Source organism: Oncorhynchus kisutch, linkage group LG17 (assembly GCF_002021735.2).
Source record: "Oncorhynchus kisutch isolate 150728-3 linkage group LG17, Okis_V2, whole genome shotgun sequence".
Classification (NCBI taxonomy): domain Eukaryota; kingdom Metazoa; phylum Chordata; class Actinopteri; order Salmoniformes; family Salmonidae; genus Oncorhynchus; species Oncorhynchus kisutch.
Genome location: NC_034190.2, coordinates 55,166,849 through 55,189,844, shown reverse-complemented (window position 1 = coordinate 55,189,844; position 22,996 = coordinate 55,166,849). Strand labels below are relative to the sequence as shown.

Sequence of the window (22,996 nt, the reverse complement as noted above, 5' to 3'; positions counted from 1 at the left end):
TATATATTGTAACATGTTAATGTACCATTCATTCAAATGATATCTTAAAACGAACTCAACTTAAGCAGTCGTAGTACTTATCAAGCATAATGTGCCATTGGCAAGTTGAAGTTGCTGACACGTCTCATGTCAATTTTTTAGGGAGCAATTACGTGCATATATGATAAGATTATTTATTTGGTAATGCTTTACAGGTGGATATGAGGGGTTACCTGAAAACAACGGGGTGGGTATTTAAACTCCAGGCCGAAACCACTACAGTAGGAACACATAGGGATTGCGATTTATGTTTACAGGTAAGATCATGATGCTGCATCCTCAAACTGCAAATTCTGCAAGTCTGTACATAAAGATAAAATGGTAACAATGCTATTATTTTCTTTAATATAACGATAGGCTACCGGTACACACACCTATCAGCCAAAACTAGATAGATGATGGTAATAATAATAATAATAATAATAATAGTAATCTGTATTGAAGAATATAGAACTGAGCAATACAGTAAAGATGTCCTTATCTTGGTATTGGAATACCTGTGCTGGCTTTATCAATATTTAAATGTGATCTTCTGTACCGAGTTATGCTCATTATTGACAGAATGGAGGAGTTGAGGAGCATCACGCCCTGATCGAATGGAGCAAATCAGAGCCATGCTTTGTGCTGAGTGACCTGAACTCTGCCCATGGTACATATGTCAACGACTGTCGTATCCACAATGCAGCCGTGCGTCTAACCCCAGGCGATGAACTGCACTTTGGCTATGGAGGCTCCACCTACCAGCTAGCTGTGGAAAGCCCATCTATGGTATGATTTATGTAGTCTGTAGTGCATATTTTTATTTTTACATTATTTTTTCACCTTTATTTAACCAAGTAGGCCAGTTGAGAACAAGTTCACATTTACAACTGTCTGGCATGTAGGCCATACTGTCTAATGTACTAGATATCTCCCAATGTAGCAGTAAGAAGTTATCCACTCTTTGCTTGCTTTAACCCTCCTGCTGTGTTCCGGTCGAATTGGACCAATTTACACGTTTTCTCTCTGAAAAATGTAGTTAATTTAATCTGATTGTCATAAGGTTCCATGACTTTGTCCACACAGGGCATCTGAACACACAAAATACATTTGGATGGTTTTCATTCAATTCTGCGCGTTTTATTTATCTTTGGTACACCTGTGGTGTTCCCGGTCAAAAATGACCGGTCATTAGAAATGAATGGGTGAGACTACAATTAGCGTATACAATTGAGTTCAGGCACATGCCCGTTCATCAGATGGACACACTTCCTCTCCCAGACCCCCACATGCATGTGTGTGTGAGCGCGCACACACACACACACACACACACCTCACTCCCCCTGTTGGCTTCCATCGCAACCCCCACGGGAACCGCACCTGTTGGCATTCTCACAAACAATCGCAACATTGTTTCAATAATATATAGAACTTTTCTCGCAACTCTGGTACATAAAGCTTTTTTGGGGCCTCGTTCACAATTCATTCTGTGGCAGCACAATGGCCAAATGATATACTGTATGTGAGGCTCTTGATCATATATTTGATCGTGACACTGGTGAGAAGGAGAGAGTCCTTATTAAACTTTGACACAAATTAGTCTGTGATAAATAACACAATATGTTTCACCTGAGTATTTGTTATAGTCAAAATAATCCATACATTATGCTTTCTTTTACTCAAAAACGAGTTGTATGAGCTCAGGTCAATGAAGCCTACAGGCCATAAATAGCTAATAGTAATGTTCACAAGAACTTAAGTTGATATAAAGATCTAACACAACATTAGGTGATAATATATGTATTGTTATTGATTTATAATCAGCAATAATGGGGTGGTCATTTTGGACCGGGAACACAGAATTAATTAACATGAAACGAACACAACAGGAGGGAACCTATCATTATTCGCTATATATTTGGTCAGTGGTGTTAATCTGTTGTTAAGCTGCATGTCCTCATTGGTGTTGAGGTGTTGTAAGTGCCTCTATGTATCTCTCTATCTCTCTCCAGCTCCCCTGCCCTCCCAAAAGCATCTGGACAGCCAATCAGAACTCCCTGCAGCTGATAGAAGAGCCCCCCCTTGCCCAGTCTCCCTCCTCCCCCACCTCCCAGCTCCCTCTCCTACCTGGCAATACTTCTGCCCCTGTTGCGTGGGTATGGGGGCAATCATCTGTCACCCCTCATCCCCCTAGCCGGGCTCGACCAGCCAGTGCTGGGACTAAACGGACTGGGCAGAGCATCCCCTCCCAACAACAAGGGACATCCTCACGAAGACCAGGTGGCTGAATTATACTGTGTCTCACTGTGTACACAACGTACATGGTCTAATCATTTGATGCCATGTTAGCTACTGTATACTAGCTAATGTTTGCGAACAGTATGCCTTATTGAACAAACCTCTGTTTAAATGCATCACTTGTACATGAGACTCTTGGTTTTTGCAGGAAGTTGGACTGGACACACAGGAAGCGGGCCCCCTCAGAGAACCGGAGCAATAGCATCTGAAAGTTCTCAGACCATGCAGCACCTCTTACAGGAGAAGGTGGGAATCTGTCTTGTTAGTGGTCTTATTGGTAGTCTTTTTGGTGGTCTTGTGGTGGTCTTGTGATTGTGTAACCGCTATATAAAATACCAATCTGGAAGTGCACCCATGCCTTTGTTCCCCCAGTGAAAATAGAAATGTGTCTCTGCTTTACATTTATCCAGTCCCTTCCCTGTTTGCCTTGTACCAAAAAATGTTGAATAACTCTCCCAACAGAAGACTAACAAAATCAATTCAAATGTTATTTGTCACATGCTTTGTAAACAACAAGTGTAGACTATCAGTAAAATACAGAGAGGAAAATGGAAAAATTATAGAAAGATAACAAGGAATAAATACACAATGAGTAACGACAACGTGGCTATATACACAGGTCGATGTGCTGGGGTCAAGTCGATGTGTTGGGGTACGAGGTAATGGAAGTAGATATGTACATATAGATAGGGGTAAAGTGACTAGGCAACAGGATAGATAATAAGCAGCTGCAACAGCGTATGTGATGAGTAAAAATAGTTAGTGCGGGGGGGGGGGGGGGGGGTCAATGCAGATAATCCAGGTAGCGATTTGGTTAACTATTTAGCAGATTTATGGCTTGGGGGCTGTTCAGGGTCCTGTTGGTTCCAGACTTGGTACATCTTTATCACTTGCCGTGCTGTAGCAGAGAGAACAGTCTATGACTTTGCTGTTGGCTTGAGTGATTGGAGATGGAAGGGAGTTCCATAAGATTATGGCTCTGTATAAAACTGTGTTGCCGTGAATTCATTTTGGACTTGGGGACTGTGAAGAGACCCCTGATGGCATTTCTTGTGGGGTGTCTGAGCTAAATGTTATTTGATTAATGAGAGATATCGAATGAGAATGGCAAGAATCGTGCAACAAGCAGGCCACAAACAGACAAATAACGGCACAGTACAGCAGTGGTGTGCCGAACGGCCTCTCGGAACACACAACTCATCGATTCTTGTCACGGATGGGCTATTGCAGCAGACGACCACATTGTGTTCCACTCATATCAGCTAAAAACAAATGGCTCCAGTGGGCATGCAATCACCAACACTGGACAATTGAGGAATGGAAAAGCATTGCCTGGTCTGAAGAATCCCAGTCGCTGTTGCAACATGCTGATGGCAGAGTCAGAATTTGGCATAAGCAGCATGAGTCCATGGACCCATCCTGCCTGGTTGCGGTCAGTGGTGGAAAACGTAACCAATTGTCATACTTGAGTAAAAGTAAAGATAACTTAAAAGAAAATGACTCAAGTAAAAGCGAAAGTCACCCAGCAAAATACTACATGAGTAAATGTCTAAAAGTATTTCGTTTTAAATATACCTAAGTATCAAAAGTAAATGTAATCACTAAAATATACTTAAGTATCAAAAGTAAAAGTAAAATATTTCAAATTCCTTATATTAAGCAACCCAGACTGCATGATTTTCTTCTTTATTTATTTATTTATGAAAAGCCAGGGGCACAGTTCAACAGTCAGACATCATTTACAAACTAAGCATTTGTGTTTAGTGAGTCTGCCAGATCAGGGATGTTCTCTTGATAAGTGTGTGAATTAGACCATTTTCTTGTCCTGCTAAGCATTCAAAATGTAACGAGTACTTTTGGGTGTCAGGAGTAAAAAGTATATTATTTTATTTTGGAATGTAGTGGAGTAAAAGTAAAAGTTGTCAAAAATATAAATAGTAAAGTAAAGTACAGATACTTAAGTAGTACTTTAAAGTATTTTTACTTAAGTACTTTACACCACTGGTGGCAGTGGTGTACCATTGTCCAATCTGCAGCAACTGCATGAGGCCATTGCATCAGCATAGACCAAAATCCCTGTGGAACGTGTCCGACGTCCACACCCCAAATAATTCAAGCTGTTCTGGAGGCAAAGGGGGGTCCAACCCAATACTTGATGGGTGTACCTAATAAACTTGCCGGTGAGTGTATGTCCTTGTTCAGCCAAGACTCAGAGAAACATAGCATATTACAGTTCTTCAGGTCCCGTTGATAGGATAGTCTCGAATGGAGTTCATCCAGTTGGTTCTCGCCAAAAGAACAGGGGAAATTGTGGTATATTTGTTGGTCGACGTAATCACGTTAGGAGGCTACCATACCTGTCTCTTTCTCGCCGCTGCTTCCTCTTAGGGCCTGATCTGGAGGAAGCAGAATGTCCAGAGCTGCTGACTTGTTAAAGTAGAAGTCTTCATCCAAATCGGTCATAGGAAATTATGGTGGAGACATTATGTAAAATAAAAAGTTAAGAACATACACCCAGAGCAGGTTACCCACTAGCAAATATTTTTTTCCCTGTGCTCTGGCTAGGAGGAGAGGCTGCTGCGGATAGGAGACGAGATCAGCAGGCTGGCTGTGTTTGAGAGTGAGTCCCAGAGGAAGGACAGGGTGATTGCAGGGCTGAGGGATGAGGTGTCAGCTCTGAGACACCAGCTGACCCAGAGCCAGCAGACCGACCAGGAGATCAAACACAGGCTGCTCAGTCTGGAGAGGGACATCAATAACAAGAGGGAGCAGATCCAAAGGATGAAGGAGCAGGTACAGTGCCTTCAGAAAGTATTCAGATGCCTTGGCTTATTCCACATTTTGCTGTGTTTCAGCCTGAATTCAAAATGGATCAAATATTTTTTTTTTCTCACCCATCTACACAAAATACCCCATAATGAAAAAGTGAAAGCATGTTTTTAGACATATTTGCAAATGTATTAAAAATGAAATACAGAAATATCTTATTTACATAAGTTTTCACACCCCTGAGTAAATGCTTTGTAGAAGCACCGATGGCAGCAATTACAGCTTTCTGGCTAAGTCTCGAAGAGCATTCCACACCTGGATTGTGCAATGTTTTCTCATTATTATTTTCAATATTCTTCAAGCTCTGTGAAATTGGTTGTTGATTATTGCAAGACAACCATTTTCAGGTCTTGACATATTTCCAACTAGATTTAAGTAAGAAACTGTAACTCGGCCAGTCAGGAACATTTACTGTCTTCGTGGTAAGCAACTCCAATGTAGATTTGGCCTTGTGATTTAGGTTATTGTCCTGCTGAAGTGTGAATTCATCTCCCAGTGTCTGGTGGAAAGCAGACTGAACCAGGTTTTCCTTTAGGATTTTCCTGTGTTTTGCTCTATTCTGTCTCTTTTTATCCTGAAAAAATCCCTCATCCTTAACGATTAGCATACCCATAACATGATGCAGCCACCACTATGCTTGAACATTAGTAATATGGTGTATTGTATTTGCCCCAAACATAACACTTTGTATTCAGGACAAAAGTGAATTGCTTTGCCAAATATTTTGCAGTATTACTTTAGTGCCTTGTTGCAAACAGGATGCATATTTTTTGAATAATTTTTATTGTGTACAGGCTTCCTTTTTTTCACTTTGTCAATTAGGTTAGTATTGTGGAGAAACTACAATGTGGATCCATCCTCAGTTTTCTCCAATCAACATACATTAAACTCTTTCTTTCCTCTCTGGTAACTGAGTTAGGAAGGACACCTGTATCTTTGTATTTTCAACCAAACAATTCAATGTAATGATGTTGAATCAGTGTGGAAAACTGACTGGATTTGAAAGAAGCAATCAACGTAAAATAGTTTCATATTTTTTTACCCAGCTTTTAACATACATCCAATGACATGGTGAAATGTTTTGTTGATTTGACATTGAATTCACGTTAATTGACAATTCAACCAAATGTAAATCAAAACTAGACTAAAAATAAATGTTGTCTGTGCCCAGTGGGTCAAAGTAATGAGACTTTCACATTTCATGTCTCTGTTGAATTTCTTTGAATTGGGATGTCTTTGAGTTGGGATGAATTTAATTAAATTAGGAAATTCCTAACTGACCCCAACCCTGCTGTTTACCTGCATTCTCTCTCTTCAGCTCTTCCACTCCCCTCTCACTGGCACTCAGTCTGGCCTCCAAGGCTAAAACACACTGATACAGTTTTAAGTTTTACCGTTTAAAACAAGCAAACTATTCTATGCCCAAAACATAGCCCTGTTACTGTCAACCCTGCTACTTTAATGGCATTACTATAGCTATTACTATAGCTATTCTTTTACACCTTGAGATGGGAGAACATGTTCTTTATGAAGTTGAACATGTGCTCTTTGTGACGGAATGTTAAAAGGAGGTGAAATGAATAGTTTATTTTTGACCAAGTTACACTCCCCAAAATGTACTCTGTTCGTGGAATGATCCACTAACAGCAAGGACAATGCGTTGGAAGGCTATCTCATTTTGACGGGATATTCACGTCTTGATATTGGATCAGCATCACTCAATCATCAAGTGGCTAATTTGAACTGTAATTAAAAGGGGATTCAATATTAGTTCTACAAAATGGTGCATTGTACTGAATGAATATCAACCTATTGAGTCGGCCTAAACTAACATTTGTGCTTTTGGCTGCTGCGTGTCATTCTTTTCGTCACCTACATTCTCTCTCTTCAGTTCTTCCACCTCCTTCTCGCTGACACTCAGTCTGGCCTCCAAAGCTGTGGTAACAGACACTTTAATTGAGTTAAACCGCTCATGTTGTGATGACTTTGACTGGGACCTGAAGGCTTGTGTCAGTTCAAAAATAATATAGTATTATTGTATCAATGTCCTCTTTTTATTGCCTGTGTTCCCACTCTCACTGGCTGTCACTCTCACTGGCTGTCACTCTCACTGGCTGTCACTCTGGTCTGAAATAACATGAAAGGACAGGAATATCAGTTCATTCAACAGTCTAAACTATCAATATACATATTACTATTGGTATCTCTTAACAATCTTGGAAGTGCAATTTACATAAATAATTTCTTTCACATTGATCATAATGGGGTATTTTCTGACATTACCTGCATTTTCTCTCTCTAGGTTGTCTACTTTGTTTTTTGGCATTGCAATTCAGTCTTCTGTTCCACCACGAGGGCTCCCATGTTGTGCACAATGTCTCTCAGATCCGTCAGCTCAGTCTAGATGTCAGGGGTGGTGGTGGTCTGGCCGCTCGTATGTTTGTAGGTGGTATCCGTAGCTTCAGTCTTTCGGGCTTGCAATCTCGATCTCAATGGCCCTGCTCTCGTGCCCATCGCTGTGACCATGTTGAGTGATGTCCTTCTCTCTGACCCTTCCACTCTCTCCCTGAGCCCATGTCCCAGACAGACGGACGGTATCCTGGTATCTGAATTAGAGAGATTTGTGGCATTTTCTGTCAAATTCTCACTTTAAAAATCTCTCTCTGTCTCGAGGAAATAATGTTCCTTTTGCAGTTTATTTTCAAACTCTGTACCCGCCCCAAACACCAGACAATGTCCATTATTTTTGTTTTGTTTCTGGGAGTCTCTTAAAGTGCCATTCTAAAATAGTTTCCCCTCAATGTTATCATTGATGTATAGAGAGTTTGTAATAGTGACTGTCTGTTTGATTATAACCTATACTTTGTTAAGATGGTAGAGCTGCAGAGGGGCTCCAGTGAGGTGTTTAGGCATTCGGTCACCGAGCGAGACCTAAAGATTTCCAATCTAAGAGGTCAGATGGAGAGACTGAAGAGGGAAAGCAGCACTGCCTCAGGTTTGTGTGTGTGTGTGTGTGTGTGTGTGTGTGTGTGTGTGTGTGTGTGTGTGTGTGTGTGTGTGTGTGTGTGTGTGTGTGTGTGTGTGTGTGTGTGTGTGTGTGTGTGTGTGTGTGTGTGTGTGTGTGTGTGTGTACTTGTGGCATGTGCATGCATGCCTGTGTGCCCATGGATTTCAGTGTCAGTCTGACTACATGGTATCCATTTAGGTCTGGTAAGAAGCTTACAGAGAGACCTGAGTTCGAGGGAGAAGCAGGCTCTGAAACTGGCGTCTGAGGTAGACAGACTCCGGCAGGACATCCGACACAAGGACATCCAACTGGGGGCTACTGCCACCAAGGTCTCCATTGTTTTTGAATATATTTCTCAGAATCTAGTCATATAATCAGTTCTTTCTGTCCAGATTCTTCATTTTCCTTTGACTTTAATAAAGTAATTAAATGTAATAACTTTTATAGACTAAAATTATTTTATTTGAAGACTTTACTACGGCTGAATGATATCCATGTCCTTTGAGAATGATTGCAGAGATGATTTAGTGTCGAAACCAGAATCTTTTGTGAGGCCCAACTACTTGAACTGAGAAATACTGTGCTGTAGCTATGCAGGTGTTGCTGTTCTATCTGCCATATTTAAGCCACAGACATTCATCTGCCTCAAGGTTTCCTGTCGACCACTTTTCCTATCAACCACTTGCCCTTTGTAGCTCATTTCAGCTTTTCTCTCTCCTCTCTCTTGTCTTTCTGTCCCCCAGTTCTCCAAAATGAGCAAGAAGCACCAGGATGAGTTACTCAACCATGAAAATGAGGTGATGACACTGAAGAAGGTAGATATCCATTTCTCTGACCATGTCTGACTCTTCAACGTAAATAGATAAAGAACGCATGCCTCCCTGTTTCACTCCATACCTCCCTGTTTCATTCTCTCGTGTTATCTGCAGAGCTTTGAGAGGCTGGAGGTTGCTTTGAGGGATAAGCAGAGGCTCCTGGAGCTCCAAACAACAGAGAGGGACTTGCTAAAAAACAGACTGGAGAAGAAGATTGGGGTTAGAACTTCATGTCATGGTTTTATGTTTAGGAAAATTACGGCATTTTGAGGGTTCTATCTTCGAGAAGAAGCCTCTATTGTTCTATTGAGAAGTCTTTTTTATTAGAGTGTATAGAAATGTGATGCTTTTACAGAGGCAAATCCTAACGTGAGATTAGAGTTTCAGAGTTTCACATTCAGTATATCATGTTGATGCGTCAGTGTGAAATTTGAGTTATATGATGTATGATATGGAGGATATGATGTAGTTAGACCTAGTGGGATAGTTTTTGTGAAATTTGAATACAGTGTAGTTCCAAAGCTCTAGGTTGACTCCTACGATGGTGTGCTCTAGGAGCAAGCTTCTATGTTCGCAGAGTCTGAGGCAGAGAGGCACACACAACAAAAGAAGAGCAAAGCTGAGCTGGATCTGGTGCAAGAACAGGTAAGTTCAAAGAATTCTAGTGCCTCTCTAACTATAGTTCCAGATAATTACGCAAATCAATTGAAATATCCTTCCTCATATAAATTAAAGTGTGACATCATGAGTATGATTGACTTAAACTGAAATGGCGCGAAGTGAGGGAGTCAAATACTGTTTATTTTGTCTCAGATTGAGCACCTTCGTGACCAGCTGCTGTTGATGTTACCCACTGAACCCTCTGACTCCACTTCCCATGATGCCTTCTCAGACCAGCAGGTTACTGGGACCTCTTCGTTGACAGTATAGAAAAGAGACTAATAACATAAAAGTATATCAAATGTACCAGAGAGCTACGTATTGTGAAGGTTTGCAGGGTTAGAGTACATTTCAATTCAGTCAAGGAAGTAAACTGGAATTCCAATTCCATTTTTTTCTCATTGAAAAGCATTGAGTTGGGCTATGATGGTTTGTGATGACCAAAAACCTGGGGAAACAGATCCGCAATTTACTTGGGGTGTTAAACGGCTATGCTAGCCAAAGGAATGTGGTCATCCATAATTGAACCACTGCCTGTGACCTTTGCTCCTTGTAGGTATTAGAGCAGGTGGCAGAGCTGCTAGGAGAGAGAAAGAGCCTGATGAGTAAATTAGAGGAGCTGGAAGGACAACTGAAGGAGCTCATGACTGAACAGGAGGGGGCAGCAGAGGACACAGAGAGACTGAAGAGTAGGCTGGAGACCTGCCAGGTATTCACTCCCTCACATTTGAATAGTCCTACACTTGGATATACTGTCATACAGTGTGTATCTGTCAATTATAATATGCTCAAATCCAAAGTGGCTTACAAATGAGGGTAAATGCAACACATAGCCTACAATGTGACACAAATCAACTCTCAACCAGACAGTCAAGAAACCTAGCAAATAGAAATGCTGCTTTGATACTTTCACCCAAACATCCTAAATAGCACAAACACACACACACACACACACACACACACACACACACACACACACACACACACACACACACACACACACACACACACACACACACACACACACACACACTTGACCAAACAAGATACAGCTGGTATGTCTATTGTCCACTCACAGAGTCAATTACAGGAGGCATGCTCGGCAAATGCACTGGAAAAGGCCATGACCTCACTACAGGAGGAGAGTGTGTCTCCAGCTCTGGCCTGGGTCAAGGCTTCAGTCCTCTCCATAATGGCTACCCAGCTCCCACTGCTTCAGAGTGCCACCCAGGCACTACTGGAAGCTGGGATAGATGCTTCACATCCCACTGAAGGTGATTTAAATCTAGCTATTTACATTTTGTTTGGCTGTTGTATTTGTACTTCTTTACGTAGTCAATTATGTATTTATGTGGTAAATCAGTGTTCCAGTGTTCCTGGAAAGTCACAGGACAAGGCATGAAAAACACTGTAGTAATGGAATAATGCAAAGTCGTTTCCCTATCTTAAATTAAGAGATATTTATTAAAGGGTGCACTAACTAACACACACACACACACACATGGGTACTAGGGGACTGGAGTAATACTATGGTCCATATATGGGTTAAAATCACAAAGGGGTCCATATGATCTAATATCCTTTTGTTTCCCCACAGGAGTCCTGAGTGGCATCAGTACACTGGTCAATGAGCTTCAGCGTTTGAAGGTAGGTAGAATTGGTGCGCTGTCGCTTTGCTCTGCACTGACTCAAAAATGTTGGTGAATGTTCTGCTCTGTAAGCCACATACACAGAACTGGAGTAGATAATCAAATAAGAATATTCAGTAAGAATAGACACCAGGCCCTGTATACACAAAGCATCTCAGAGCTCTGGGATCAGGATATCCCTGTATGTATAATCGTACATGTCTTCTGAAAAGGCACAACTGATCTTATATCAGCACTCCTACTCTGAGACTGTTTGAAAATAGGCCCAAAACCCATATACAAATGGGATAATCATTGATGTATTTGTAACCCAAAGGAAGATCACTCTCATTATCAATAAGCTTCCAGTGAGTTTGAGTGGTAGGTTTTCCTATCTAAGGCCTCATTTTCTCATCAGTGATTTTAATGTGATGTATAGAGAGATTGCACATATGATGTGGCTGATAGGGTTGTTTAGTTGTCATAGGGTCACTGTGTCTTTTCTGGGGTGCAGATAGACCTGGAGGAGCTCCAGGAGAGAGAAGCAAAGTCCAGAGAGCTGCAGGAGCTTCTGAGCATTACCAGAGAGGAGCTGGTGCAGCAGAGACAGCAGGTTGGCTCCCACACACACATTAATACTTGCGGGCACTCACGCACACTTATACACACACACACACACACACACACACACACACACACACACACACACACACACACACACACACACACACACACACACACACACAAACACTCAAAAACACACACTCCATATCTATTAACAACTGACATAAAAATGCATGTACATGACTGGGAAAGTGGATTCAATAGCAATGCTTTGTTGACATCCACGAAAAGACGCACATATTTTTGTCCCCTTACTTTAATTGTAGATGACTGTGGCACAGCATGAAGAAGAGGCCAGGAAGAAGGAGTTGGAGGAGCTAAAGGAGGACTTGGAGGCACTCAGACAAGCCCAGGTGAGGGGCCTAGGTGCTGAGATGGTTTTGACCAATTTCCCCTAGTCCAGGTCCTTCGAGAACACTGTGGATGCTGGTTACATCAGTCTGTTTGTTTTGTAAATAGCCGGTGATAAAGCTACATAAAGATGCATCTACAAGGAGAACACCTGAAACTGATAACTAGCATGCACAGTGTCCACCAGGAAACAGACGTTACAATCCACCGACTCTCTACGTGTTTCTCTCGCTTCCCAGACTAAACTGCAGCAGGAGGCACAGACCCAGGAGGCCGAGTGGTGCACCAGGCTGGAGGAGGCAGGCAGGAGGGAGGAGGAGTGGCAGGATAAGGTGAAGGGGGTCTTAGAGGAGGAGAAGGAGCGCTACAGGGTCTGGGAGGCCGAGTACAGGGAGCAGGTGCGGCAGCACGCACACACCATCGTGGCCCTGGAGCAGCGCTGTGTCCAGAGCAGACAGAGAGCCCAGGAACTGGAGGAGGAGAGGGAAGCGCTGATTGGACAGCTGAGAGGTGAGGGGGGGGGGGTCAAAGGAGTGGACTGTCTGGTTGGTCTTGTTCTTCTAGGAGAACCCTAGAAGCCTGGGGGGGGGGGGGGGAATTGGCGTCTGGATACAGGGCATCTTTAACAACAAATAATTGGGAAACTTTTGCACCAAAAAATGTCTTGAGTGAGGGAAATGCTGTAAATTAAGAGGACTGTATTTTGAAAGATGAGACATTGAGGATTATAATAAATACCTTTTTATGTCCTTACAAGCAAGCCAAACACCTGTGAGTCCAAATGTGCACTTCACATTTCCATATCATAAAACTCATGTCAGATACAGTGTCAACGTTTAGGATCACTATGTTTTGATGTACAGTTACAAGATGACTTGGCCTCATACCCTGGGTTGTTCTGAACAGAATGAGCCTATTTTTGTGTGTTGTAAAGAAAATGTGCCACTGAACACGAACGAATGCACGCATGAATCCTTTCTATGTGCACCAAAATGAAGATCTGTTTCTCTGAATTGCCCTGTGAAAGTCTAGCACTGTAAGATCGTATTTTATAACTTAGCTAGGGATGTTGACAACAGAATAGCTTGATGCCAACCTGATGCCCACCTGACGCAGACTGAGATTTATAATGGTCTGTTTTAGGATTGTGTAAACAACGACAGTAATTGTGTGATGGCAGGGTTGTGTTCCAAATGAAACAACTACCAGTGTACTGATATTTCAGACTCTTCTATGAGTCATAAAAGTGCATTGAAATTGCTTAGGAACTGTGCACACTTTGGAGAGGTGTGTGGGCACTTGGAGACGCCAGTTAGCCCTCTCACTCAAACCCATAGTAGTTTTTTTGTCTTACGTTGCACCTACCCCACATTTTCCAGAAATACTCGTATCATGTTACTGAATGTATCCAGAGTATTTTCAGATTTCGTTATCTACAAATGCGGCGTAAAATGTAGTAAGTGTAAAAATGCACATAAAATCACCAGTGTAATGTTGGGATTCAGTCATGTGTTAGGTGAATTGTTGTGTCCTCACCTTTAGTCTAATAATTTTCCCATAATCTCCAAACGGATCCCTTTTAATTGCTGTCATAGTTATGCATTTGCTTTTCATATTTCTTCTGAAAGAAACATTTCAATTTAGCCCTATTCATATATAGTGCCTTCAGAAAGTATTCACACCCTTTGACATTTCCACATTTTGTTGTGTTACAGCTGAGATTTTGTGTCACTGACCTACACTATACCCCATAATGTCAAAGTGGAATTATGTTTTTAGAAATGTTTACAAATGCATAAAAATGTAAAGCTAATAAGTATTCAACCACTTTTTTTTGGCAAGCCTAAATAAGTTCAGGAGTAAAAGCGTGCTTAACAAGTCACATTATAATTTACATGGACTCACTCTGTGTGCAATAATAGTGTTAAAAAAAATTTTTTTTAATTATACAAAAATTATGCAGATATTGAATGTTCCTTTGAGCATGGTGAAGTTATTAATTACACTTTGGATGGTGTATCAATACATCCAGTCACTACAAAGATGCAGGCGTCCTTCCTAACTAAGTTGCCATAGAGGAAGGAAACCACTCAGGGATTTCACCATGAGGCCAATGGGGACTTTAAAATAGTTACATAGTTTAATGGCTGTGATAGGAGAAAACTGTTACTCCACAATTCTTAGCTAAATCACAGAGTGAAAAGAAGGAAGACTGTACAGAATTTAAAAGCACTAAAGTAAAACTGCAAAAAATGTGGCAAAGAAATGAACTTCATGTCCTGAATACAAAGTGTTATGTTTGGGGCAAATCCAATACAACACATCACTGAGTACCACTCTTCATATTTTCAAGCATGGTGGTGGCTGCATCATGTTATGGTTATGCTTGTCATCGGCAAGGACTAGGGAGTTTCGGGGGATAAAAAGAAACGGAATAGAGCTAAGCAACAGGCAAAATCCTATAGGAAACCTGGTTCAGTCTGCTTTCCCTCAGACACTGGGATACAAATGAATTTTTCAGTAGGGCAATAACCTTAAACACAAGACCAAATATACACTGAAAATACAAATATTTTACAATCCAGGTGTGCAAAGCTCTTAGAGACTCACCCAGAAAGACTCACAGCTGTAATCACTACCAAACATGCTTCTACAAAGCATTGTAGGGAGGTGAATACTTATGTACATTTCTGTATTTCATTTTCAATAAATTTGCTACAATTTCTAAAAACATTTGTTCACTCTGTCATCATGGTTTATTGTGTGTAGATGGGTGAGAAAATAATACATTAAATCAAATTTGAATTCAGGCTGTAACATAACAAAATGTGGAATAAGTCAAGTGGTATGAATACTTTCTGAAGGCACTGTTGGTCAGTTCCCACAAGTCTAAATTAAACAGCACTGGACACAGTAGTGTGCTTGATGCAAGGTAGTGCCATTTTATGTCACTAGATGACAGTCACGTGTAATGCAACACTAAAGGGCAATGCTAGAAGCACATATTTTCCTCAATTAATGCATAGTTACACTTGGTGTTACACTTTACCTATTCAAAATTCCATGCATATAACTTTTATTTCCTGGGAGGGAGCTTCATGTGTGGTGACGAATTGGTACATACAAGACACACACAGTGGTGTGTATTCATGATTCATGGATGCCAAGGGAAGCCAGGCTTCCCCAAACATTTGACCGGGATTTATTTTAAAATAATAATTTATCTTTTGTCTCTGTGTTTAATAATTTCCCTTCAATTAATGTATCTCACCGGAAAGCATCCAAGCGAGCGAAACAGTGCCCCTCTGTCTCTGTATGTGTAGACCATCTATCTGATTCTGTCTGGTCCAAAAGATCATTACATTGTTGCTGCCCGTAGCATTGAATGCAGGGGAAGCCAATGAGCATTTGGCCAATCAGCGTTGAGCTAAACTGAGTGAGCTCAAGTGTAAAGGGTCCTGGCACACCAAAAAAAGTGTCAATGGAAGCCAGTTTGGTTTGGCTTCACTCCTATCAAATCACATTGAGAACATGTGTCACTGACAGGAACAACTTGAATTGTTGCATCTCGTTGTGTTGTTGTCCTCCGTTGGCTAGCTAGCAAAAAAAAAATAGCCCTTTCCTAAATTAAATGGATGGATATAGAGATAGGGGTACTGGCCAATGATTATAACAGTGATTCTGATCCAGCCATTAATTCGTACATTGTGCCCCTGGCCTGAGAGGATGGATGTTCAATATGTAGCTAGATGTACAGTAGAAGGCTAATGTTGCCCATGAAAGGAAGGATTGGATCCTTTTTTTCAATTTTCGCCTAAAATTTGAAGCAGGACTTCAAAGCAAACACTTTGAAGTTTGTGAAAATGTGAAATTAATGTAGGAGAATATAACACATTAGATCTGGTAAAAGATTATACAAAGAAAAAACATGAGTTTTTCCCCCATTTTTTTAATCTTTGAAATGCAAGAGAAAGGCCAAAATGTTATATTCCAGGTTAGGCACAATTTAGATTTTGGCCACTAGATGGCAGCAGTGTATGTGCACAGTTTTAGACTGATTCAATGTACCACTGCATTTCTGTTCAAAATGTTGTATCAAGACTGCCCAACTGTGCTGAATTGGTTTATTAATACATTTTCACTCTCCTCAGACAATAGCATGATATTATTTCACTGTAATAGCTACTGTAAATTGGACAGTGCAGTTAGATTAACAAGAATTTAAGCTTTCTGCCCATATCAGATATGTCCTGGGAAATGTTCTTGTTACCTACAACCTCATGCTAATCACATTAGCCAACATTAGCTCAACCGTCCCGCGGGGGGGAACCGATCCCGTAGAGGTTAAAGCTATTTTTAGCCAGGTAGCCTAGGACAACAAAAAAGTGAAATAGACCGTTTCGTCAACATGAAAGAGAGGAGGAAGACATTGGTGAGTCAACATGTTTTTTCTACTTGCACGCACACAGACACACAGAAATCAGAACCATCGACAGCCACATCCTATTTAGTTTAAGTTGATTGGACTAAATTGTTTTGGTATCTTTCAGTTGCCACTGTACTAGAATAAGCATAGGTGATTTGATGATGTTGAAATATTGAAATTGAAATGGTGCTGGAATAGTGAAGGCAGCTCCTGTTTTCTTTGCTACTCTCGGTAACTCTCCGTGGTTCTAAATCAATAGTTGATTAGTGGTCCGAAAACGTCGTAAACATGAACTTGCTTGACTATGTTGTAGGTCATGTAACTGTTTGTTACATGCAATATGCTTTGTGGACTCCACCAGACAGAGGTTGCTCCCCGGTTTTTGGCGCAAAACTAGAAGTTGATCTCTTCAGTTTGTATGGGAGAGCTCTACACCTGTGTGTGTCAGGTCAAAAGCTATTTGTTCCCCCTTCTTCCTCCCTCTTTTTTTGTAAATGTCACTGAGGGGTCCTGGCTTGCTCCAATGACCTTCCCACTGATTCGTATTACCCTGTTCAGTGGGTTCAGGCTTGTGTTCCCTAGAGCACCAAACCACCCTACAACATTAAAAGCTATGATGGATTCTATTAAGAAGTTATAAAATGCTTGGAGGGTTGATTGGTGTACATTAAACTTCCTCAATTTCTGTAGAAAGAACAGGCGTTGTTGAAATTTTGAGTGAATTTGTTCAGTGCTTCTTTTGGAGAAGAGCTCGTTGTTGATGATGATTCCTAGGTGTTTGTAGTCTTCCCCTTGTTTAATGATGCGTCCGTTAACCTCCAGCGCTGGGATGGTAGGTTGGTCTCTTCTAAAGTCGATGACCAGGTATTTGGTTTTGGTTGCATTGAGGTCCATGTAGTTCTGGTTACACTACAGTGAAAACCTGTCGATTTCAGCCTGGAGGCGCCCCTCTGGATTGCCTGTCTATTATTACTGTGTCATCAAAGTGCTTAATGAACGTAATCTCTGGGTCCGAGCTCCTACAGTCGTCTGTGTACAGGGTGAATAGCACCGGCAAGATGACAGAGCCTTGTGGGGATCCTGTACATGTGGTTCTGGAAGGGCTGAAGTGAACATTGAATCTGACCAGCTGGTGTCTATTTTTCAGGAAGGATCCAGAGAATCTGATACTTAAATATTTACAGGGTGCAGATATAATGCTTTATAACTTGTTTTAACCATGTATGAGCCTTTATAATGTCTTCTAACTCTCCACAGCGTTGGAGGGGAATCTGGAGAGTAGTAGGCCTGTGATGAGTACCAGTCCCCTGGAGACACAGACTAAACAGGCCTCAGAGGTAGCAGCCCTGGAGGGTAATATCACTTCACTCAGGTAAAGAGGGTTTTTGGGATTTTCTTTCAACTTATTAGATGGCCTTATTATTGATGAGACTAAATAGTGGAAACATTCCCCAATAGGCACAGACTATTACTGAAATTTAACTAGAGGGACCTTACCACATTTTATAGTAAATTTGATGCAATACGTCAACAGTTTTGATTGTAAATCATAATGTATGCAACCTCCAAATGTTTGAATGTAAGGCCATTCACCTGCCGTCTCTGTGTATTCACACCATGGTATTTCTTGCCATCTTGCACAAAGGAGTGACGTCATCACTCAGCAAACATCCCCATGCTCACACTGTGCTTTCCTCATGAATAATTCATGAGGCCAGAAATATATGCGTGAGTCATGACTCATGCTTTTCTTATATAATGACTCTGATATATATGATCCTTATAGGGATCAGTCTGTGAAACTACCCTCTTGTCTCAAACCAAGCGGAGGATTACTTCTGAAGGTCCAAAGGCACTGATTCCTAAATGTAATCTGAGGTCTTCTTATCCCATCCCATGTGTGCCACTGCATTCCAGTTAAAGATAAGCCTATGAGAGTCACTGGTGTCCATTTCTGAACACACTGTATAGTACAGCTACAGTGCAGAATGTGTCTTTTAAATCTTAGATTAATGATCATGCAGGCTTATTTTTTACAGCTAATTTAGGTGGTCATATTACCACAGTTATCTCTTTCAAATATGGTGATAGTATGCCTTGTTTCAGTCTGTGTGTGTCTGTGTGTGTCTGTGTGCGTGTGTGTGTGTGTGTGTGGATGTGTTTAACTATACTTGTGGGGAACAGAAGTCCCCACAAGAATAATAAACTAACAACATTTTGACAAACTGGGGACTTTTTGTTAGTCCCCACACGGTCAAATGCTATTTCTAGGGGTTTAGGGTTAAGGTTAGAATTAGTGTTAGGTTAAGGGTTAGGAACTAGGGTTAGTTTTATGGTTAGGGTTAGGAGCTAGGGTTAGGTTTTCAGGTTAGGGTTAGGCTACGGGTTAGGGTACGGGTTAGGTTTAGGGTTAGGGGTTAGGGACTGCGTGTGTGTGCGTGCGGGTGCATGTGCATGTGTCTGTAGTGAAGCTGTGGAATTATGAGTAAGTGGATTAATCAGGCTAAACATGGTCGAACATTCTACTGACGAAGCCCCAGTTTGGGGTCGAAACGTGTGCAGATTGACTTTTTGTTCAACCATTCCATATAACTAAAATACCCTCCTCTTGTTTTCCTTGTTCTCATCTCTCCAGGGCAGACTTGGCCCAGTCTCAGCTGGAAACATGTAGCCAGGGTGACCTCATCGTGGCTTTGAGTCGTGACCTGGCTGCAGCCAATGCCAGGATAACAGACATGACAGGTGCAATCTCACATGTTGATCCATCCCTTCAGTATATTATGGTAGTATGTAAATGATATAATGATACAATGATACAAAGAATATTGAAAGCAAGTGCTTCCACACAGGTGTGGTTCCTTAGTTAATTAAGCAATGAAGATCCCATCATGCTTAGAGTCATGTATAAAAATGCAAAAAATTAAAAAAATTATATTGGCTACCGTGGCTATGCCCCCATAGAATGACAATGCCCCCATCCACTGGGCACAAGTGTTCACAGAATGATTTGATGAGCTTAAAAACAATGTAAACCAAATGCCATGGCTGCCTCAGTCACCAGATCTCAACCCAATTGAACACTTATGGGAGATTCTGGAGCGGCGCCTGAGACATTATTTTTCACCGTCAACAAAATACCAAATTATGTTCTGTCTCGTGGTGGCCCAACGCTCTATTAAGACACTTTATGTTGGTGTTTCCTTTATTTTGGCAGTTACCTGGACATGTCAGATCACATTCAGATCACATTAACATAGCAGTCTCGCATTTTGTGTGCTTGTGTGTGTGTGTGTGTGTGTGTGTGTGTGTGTGTGTGTGTGTGTGAATGCTTAACTGTGTATATTCTGCAGGGGAGCTCAGTGAGCAGCAGAAACTACAGTTGGAGCAGCTTAAGGCTCTGGTCGTCGATCAGAGGGTCCAACTGAGCACTCTCACTCAGAAGCTAATGCTGATGTCACAACTCGTGGAGCAGAAAGGGGAGGAGTTTGAGAAAGTGAGGGATGAATTGAGGTAGGTCTGAGGTAGGTGCGGGGGGGAGACATTTAAAGCTGAGGAGTGAGGTTACCAACCCCCATCGGTTACATTGGATTTGTAATGTGGAATCCTCAAATGTAATATCATATGTGTACAAATGTGAAGAGCCAATACATTTAAACTCTCTCATGGTTTTCTCCACGATATAATGACATTTTTGCAAAAAATATACATTTACCTTGAAATGGCATAAGTACAAAGTAATGTAGTAGCTATTTTAGGGTCATTAAGATAGCAAGCAGCCAGCCAGCATGTAGTGAAGGGCTGATGCGTTGTGTCCTATCGTATATTTTATGATTTGATTTGATTTTATCTAATGTGTTGTGTCCTACCAGGCTTTGTCAGGTGGACCTGGAGAAGAGTCTCAGGGCAGAGAGAGAGATGAAGGAACAGAGGACAAACCCAGAGCAGACCCAGCCTGTCCACTACTCTGTTGTCTCCTGCATACCACCACACACAAAGGCGAGTGGAATAACATAAAGGCCCATATTCACAAAGAGTCTCAGAGTAGGAGTGCTGATTTAGGATCAGCTTTGACTTTTAGATTATAATGAGTAAACCCAAGGGGGAACCTGATCCTTGCACTCCCTACTCTGAGACACTTTAGGAATACAGGGCCAGTGGTGTACACCTCTGGTCCTCGAGGGCCGCCTTGTCTCCTGGCTTTTGGTGAACTGGTTGATTTAGATTTAGACCAGGGACACCAGGTGTTTGTAGCCTGGTCCCAGATGTGTATGTGCTGTCTCATCGACTCATACGGTGGTTATCATGCCAGACAACAACCATAGGAGTTGACTATGCTATAAAGGACAAACATATCTGGGACCAGGCTAAGAGGATTGCACTCTCCAGCCGCATTGATCAACTGAAGGTAAGAGAGGAATCAAATGAAGCACGAGGCACACAACAATATGGAAAAAATATGGAAAATATGGAAAAAATCTGCAGCATCATAGGTCCACCACACATACACATGTGTGGTGAAAAAAATAGGTCTGATATTTAGCTGTCTGGTTTAGTAAACGCTGGAGGGTGCCTCTGTTTCCTCAGAGGAAAGCCAGTTTGAACAGGTTCTGCTGATAATGATCTTGTGCTGTGGTGCCACGCCTCTAACTCAGTACAATCAACACTCAGAGGAAGAGACCATCTCCTATTCCCCCTCCTATCAGGACACTGGAGAAGCAGGAGATACATTATATGGCATTGTGCATCACTATGTTTAATGGCATGTGCCTCGCATCCTGACAACACACTCGCAGCACCTTGTCGTAAACCATAACAACAGTACAGTACAACATGACACGACTCCTCTCTGTTCCCCAGGGAACTCATTTATCTGCTGTTTGTCTCTCCGAATGGAAAATAGAGGGCCTCAACAGCTTTGTACTACCCAGACATGATTTAGGCTTGTGTTTGTTACACAAACTGTATTTGTGTGTGTGTGTGTGTGTGTGTGTGTGTGTGTGTGTGTGTGTGTGTGTGTGTGTGTGTGTGTGTGTGTGTGTGTGTGTGTGTGTGTGTGTGTGTGTGTGTGTGTGTGTGTCACTCAATCACCCACTCACTTCTACAAAATAGCCATTCAGACTCTTGTTTTAGTACCCGTGTTATAGTCAATAGGCCCACTACAGTGTAGTGAGGTTCGGGAACATTGCATTGTGTCAGTAGGTGATGCATTCGAACATGCTGACTCACACAACAGACCACAATGACAGGCGTTGTGTCACTGAGTGTGTTTCATACGATCAGCCACAGATCTGCAGTCAAGGACACTTGGCTGGAAAGGAGCTCAAGTCAACATCCACCGAGTCATTGAACTCAATGGAGGTGCATTTCTATGTATTTTTGACAAGTCAAAATAATTTCCTTCGATTTCACTCATAGCAACACAAAGAAATCACACATCATAGTCTAGTAACAGCTTGAATCTTTTCATAAAGCACAGCCAAAAAGACTCTCAACCTGCAAGATGCCAGCAGTCAAATGATTTGCGCATTAACAGAAGTGCCATTGTTTGATATGAGTCAAAAACACAAATCTGAAACCTTAATTGTATAAAGGAATATTAGTGGATGTATAGCCATGATAACAGAGAATGGAGAATGAAATATAATAGATTAAAATATACATTTACATTTTTCTAAATGAATCATTTTTAGTGAGAAGTGTTCGCGACCCGTGTATGAATCGCTTTATCTAAAAGCTAGTGATCAATTGTAACAGGGTGTAGATGTGTGTCATATCTTTGGGGTCATAGAAGGACACCTCCCTGACTACTGTCGTAGTCAATTCAAATCCAATTTTATTGGTCACATACACATGGTTAGCAGATGTTATTGCGAGTGTAGCGAAATGCTTGTGCTCCTACAATGGCAAGGAAAAGTATGTGAACCCTTTGGCATTTCCTGGACTTCTGCATGAATTGGTCATACAATTTGATCTGATCATCTAATTCACAACAATAGACAAACAGTCTGCTTAAACTAATAACACACAAACAATTATACGTTTTCCTGTCTTTATTGAACACACCGTGTAAACATTCACAGTGCAGGGTGGAAAAAGTATGTGAACCCTTGGATTTAATAACTGGTTGACCCTCCTTTGGCAGCAATAACCTCATCCAAACGTTTTCTGTAGTTGCGGATCAGACCTGCACGGCGGTCAGGAGGAATTTTGGACCATTCCTCTTTACAAAACTGTTTCATTTCAGCAATATTCTTGGGGTGTCTGGTGTGAACTGCTCTCTTGAGGTCATACCACAGCATCTCAATCAGGTTGAGGTCAGGTCTCTGACTGGGCCACTCCA

At 41.5% G+C, this 22,996-nt stretch overlaps 1 protein-coding gene across 1 annotated transcript; it reads left to right on the top strand.

Moving 5' to 3' along the window:
• The first annotated feature begins 189 nt into the window (after positions 1-189).
• Positions 190-20,703, top strand: fhad1 (forkhead-associated (FHA) phosphopeptide binding domain 1). The gene is made up of 21 exons (XM_031794108.1): positions 190-296; positions 601-807; positions 2,031-2,298; positions 2,465-2,562; positions 4,882-5,109; positions 8,017-8,140; positions 8,351-8,481; positions 8,896-8,967; positions 9,082-9,186; positions 9,523-9,612; positions 9,781-9,867; positions 10,184-10,336; positions 10,706-10,901; positions 11,225-11,274; positions 11,770-11,868; positions 12,146-12,232; positions 12,470-12,740; positions 17,914-18,028; positions 19,292-19,398; positions 20,007-20,166; positions 20,526-20,703. The coding sequence occupies exons 1-21, from the start codon at positions 201-203 to the stop codon at positions 20,668-20,670; spliced, it is 2,889 nt and encodes a 962-aa protein (XP_031649968.1). The 5' UTR covers positions 190-200; the 3' UTR covers positions 20,671-20,703.
• The last annotated feature ends 2,293 nt before the right edge of the window (positions 20,704-22,996 follow it).